At 41.6% G+C, this 4225-nt stretch overlaps 1 protein-coding gene across 1 annotated transcript; it reads right to left on the reverse strand.

The window, feature by feature from the left end:
* Positions 1-966: 966 nt before the first annotated feature.
* LACBIDRAFT_333891 (uncharacterized protein) lies at positions 967-4192 on the reverse strand (the record flags this gene model as incomplete). Its single annotated transcript, XM_001888581.1, has 23 exons — positions 967-1023; positions 1080-1082; positions 1147-1149; positions 1201-1203; positions 1335-1352; positions 1552-1554; positions 1603-1620; positions 1678-1680; positions 1730-1793; positions 1845-1847; positions 1908-1946; positions 2033-2103; positions 2153-2168; positions 2221-2234; positions 2414-2416; positions 2525-2527; positions 2576-2578; positions 2628-2630; positions 2685-2711; positions 2854-3304; positions 3401-3427; positions 3519-3543; positions 3625-4192. 23 exons carry the CDS (start codon positions 4190-4192, stop codon positions 967-969), a joined length of 1425 nt encoding a protein of 474 aa, XP_001888616.1.
* Between the last annotated feature and the right edge of the window lie 33 nt (positions 4193-4225).

The raw sequence follows: 4225 nt of genomic DNA on the forward strand, positions 1-4225 counted from the left end.
GGGTACAGCCTTTCCTTTGGGAAGAGCATTATTACCGTCTCTTGAAAGAATCGTACGAATTTGAAGTGGGTGTTCTTGACTTCCTGCCAAGACATAGCAGTATGCGGTTATATTACAGTGTTGGTAGAAACCACATATATGGCAGGATTTTGAGTTCCGATGCACACATTTCAGAAATTGCGTTTCTCTTTGAGCTCTTGGAGGGGGGTCGTGCTCCTATTAATTATTTTAGATTTCCACCCCAAAACAACACTAAAAATGGATATCCATTCCTTTTGAAAGCCCTTTCAAGAGATACTCTTCTTGGCTAGTAGTATTCTGAGAGCGGTCCAGAAAACCTTTTGAAAAAAAAAATCACGGGAGAAACACAATGATGCATAATTCATCTCTTCACCCTCACAAACCCAATAATGTCCCAGCTGCTCTTCTCGGCAAGTGCTCCCAGCAGCCCAAAAATCCCATTGAAATAAAAAATCACAGGACAACCATGGTGAAGCACCGAAACTCATCCCTCTGGTCCTCACAAACCCAAACTCAATCCATCATGTCCAAAATATTGTTCTCAGAAAGTACCCTGAGTGGCCCAAAGTCCCTTTTTCCCCAAAAGCCACAGGAAAGCCATGATCATGCAATGAGACCCATCCCTGAAATTAGATCCATGATGTCTGATCAATAACCTGCCACTTCTGCACTTGGTTGGATATTTAGTATTGCAAGCAGGAAGTGACTGATAGTGACGAACCCCCTCTCAGATGAGTCAATTCTACCAAGGAAAATCTGACTCTGAAAACCTTGCAAATGATGCTGAAAATTCAGGGAGAACTGGACTCTGTGAGCTCTGAACAAGAAGAGGTTATTGAAAATATAGATAGGTTTCCAAATATAGCTGACCGTAGTTGATGACCGTGACATGCATGGAGGCCCAAGCCTTTTCAACCTTTCTCTTTCAGTTTGTAGTTGCTTTCTCTACAATAGGAAGAAATAAATTGAAAATATGGTTGAGTAGGTTTGGATACCAACCCACTAGTTTAAAAAAAAAAAAATGAAAATCAATGTGATGAAGAAAATCAATGACGCACATCCTGAACCAGCATAAAGAATTGCTTCAGTAGTTGCTTTATCAGATAGAAAACAGTAGTTGCTTACTCCCTGTGCAATGTTAGCACTTATGAGAGATTTTTAGCATGACATGGAACTCACAATCTGAATGCCATTCATATAAAGAGCTATCATTAGAAATTATGCATTAAAAATAGAAGAAGGAATCTTGCATTCTAATGATAAAAAGGGAAATAAGCAACATGGAATATTATGAGGGAAAATGGGTAACCAACCTCCTGGATTAGATGATCCTGTTGATTTAGATATTTAATAAGAAAAATGAAAGAGCATGCCAGCTGCAGAAAATTAGATGTGGGCACTACCAAAAAAAGAAAGTGCCTACTGTCTGAGAAAGGAAAAAAGTTAGCCAAAAAATAAATGATGCAGGTTTCTCACATTCTGCATCATGATTCAATGCTAGGTAAGACAGAAGATGAATGTGGAACATACAGGCTGCACAGAGAGTAAGTTTTATATTGTGAATCTGTTTTGTGTACTTACTTTTGGAGAACTGGTACCCTGCAATGGCAAATGCTACTCTCAGGCAGATAATACTTTAGCATCTTGATTACTCACAACCTGCAGGTGATCAATCAGCAAATATAGGTGGCATCAATTATTTACTTACACCCTGGAGTGTGCTGCAGCATAAGAGGGCAGATATATCAATGTCAAGTAAAATAACTTGCATACTGCAAATGAATTATCAAACTAGGCTCAGAGAGTAGATCAAAGCAACTCACAGCCTAATGGTAACATTCACTTAAAGTTAAATAATTGCACATGAGTCATAGAAAGTTACTTACCCCCTGGCAGTATAATTGAGATGGAAAACCCAATCAGTACTACCCAATAAACCAGGTAGGTTGCAACTAACATACTAGTTAGATAGACATTAGCATACAAAGTTCCATTGTTGAAGTAAACTTACTTACACCCTGATGAATCATAGTTCAATATGAGAATTGATGAGTCAAATGTTGCAGAGAAGATACCGACAGCCTATATAGAGCTTCATCAGCTTTATGTATTCTTTAAATAGAATACCTACATGTGATGTTTTCGAACTGGGAAAATTCAGTTTAGAAACTATTATCAGGGACTTGAAACTGCTCTTACAAGTTTGCGACATTCTAAAAACAGTAACCATAACATTCAGCATTCAGCATTCAGCCACCTGCTTTGAAATAATTTCACCTTCTGGTGTTACACATCAAATGTCAGATTGTGTAAAACAAGACAAAGAGAAGACTAACATTCTGGTTGCAAAACATCCACAAGAATGGCCAACAGAGCTAACATTATCACTCACCCACTAATAAAATGAATTTAGTAACCAGAGAAAGAGAAATGGCACTCACTTTCTTATGGTTATAGATAACTTGAATGAACTCTTTGAAGTACAAAATTCTAAATCACTCACCACCTAAATATAAGATAATAAAATGTGTTTCTAGTTCTCCAAATTACTCACAATCTATACTTTCAATGACATGTTGTTGATTTTCAAAAAATAAAAAACTTACATCCTGCAAAACAGATTTGAAGATTATGATTATGATTTGAAAGTGTCATTTACTCACTTCCTGTTGGGGAAAATTTGTCAAGGTCTAAATACGAAAGAATTATGAGCATACTTTAAGTTTCTGAATGAGCTGTGACATTTTCTGGGTCAAATTTTGAAAACATGCCACATTCTGAATGTTTCCTCAATTACAAAATAAACTTCAGAGCTCAAAAGGATTAACCCACCTCCATGCTCATATTTAGCTGCTCCATATCTTCTAGTATTGTCTTTGTGTTGTCAACCTTGAAGATTAAAATATTAGCCCAAAGGATAAATGAAGACTTTGAAGAGTCAAGCAAGATATCAATGTTTTCCTCCAGGACATTGCTTTTGCGCATTAACCCCGTGATCTCTCCCAACCATCCTGATTTACTTATTTTGATGCATTTGAGGAGATGGTCAAACCAGTGGACGGAAGCATACTGTTGCACCTCTGCACGTTGTACCCAGCCTAATTTTGTACTCCGTTCAGAGCGGGATGGCTCCTCATCCCCTTCCGAGAGTTGTGCAGTAATTTCTAGACAACTAGCCGCAAGGTAGAAATGAGCATTTAGACCATCGGAACAATAATGTCTCGAGTCAGGTGAAGCCTTGAGATATTCCCAAAGAGACTCGCAAATCGGTTGAATGGGATCCCTATCATCAGCCGGAATATAGAGGAGGGCATTGATTTGGAAAAAGGAGGGTAAGGGCAGTACTTATCAGTCCCCCACTGATTCCTGCAGGACTCACAGGATTCCTGGGGATTCCTGGGGATTCCTGAGGATTCCTCAGGACTACACTATAATTTTGGTGATTTTGTGTTGGAAGAGAAAAATTATGTCAAGTCCTCAGGAATCCTGAGGACTACATGTCATTTAAACCATAAGTTAATGCTAAGAATGCCTCATGATAGGTAAATTTTATTGGTGAAAAACAAGATGTATTGAATGTAATTAATTAAGTATATTTAATACAATTTAATTTTAAAGGGAGGGGGAAAGAGTGATGAAAAGTGATGAAGGGAGGGTGGTGGGGAGTGAGAAGGGAGGGGAGGGGAGTAATGGAGGGGGAAGGGAGTGTGGAGAGGGAGAGGGAGTGTGGAGAGGGGGAAGGGAGTGTGGAGAGAGGTGTGGAGAGGGGGAAGGGAGTGTGGAGAGGGGGAAGGGAGTGTGGAAAGGGGGAAGGGAGTGTGGAGAGGGGGAAGGGAGTGTGGAGAGGGGGAAGGGAGTGTGGAGGGAGAGGGAGTGTGGAGAGGGAGAGGGAGGGGAATGATAGAGGGGGGATGCTGGCCATTGTCCATGAGTCCTCGTTCACGGGCGGTCGTCTCGTGGGCGGTTGTGGTCGTTGGTGGGCGGTCGCGTTGGTGGGTGGTCGCGTTGGTGGGCGGTCGCGTTGGTGGGCGGTTTTGTTGGTGGGCGGTCGCGTTGGTGGGCGGTTGTGTTGGTGGGCGGTCGCGTTGGTGGGCGGTCGTCCTCGTACGGGGCGGTCGTTTGTGTACGTCGGGGGCGTCCGCCGTTTGTCGACCACGGTGGTGTCGTCCATGGGCGCTGGGTCGTCGTTGTCCGTCGTTGGGGT

Source organism: Laccaria bicolor, genomic scaffold (assembly GCF_000143565.1).
Source record: "Laccaria bicolor S238N-H82 LACBIscaffold_56 genomic scaffold, whole genome shotgun sequence".
In the NCBI taxonomy this organism is placed as follows: domain Eukaryota; kingdom Fungi; phylum Basidiomycota; class Agaricomycetes; order Agaricales; family Hydnangiaceae; genus Laccaria; species Laccaria bicolor.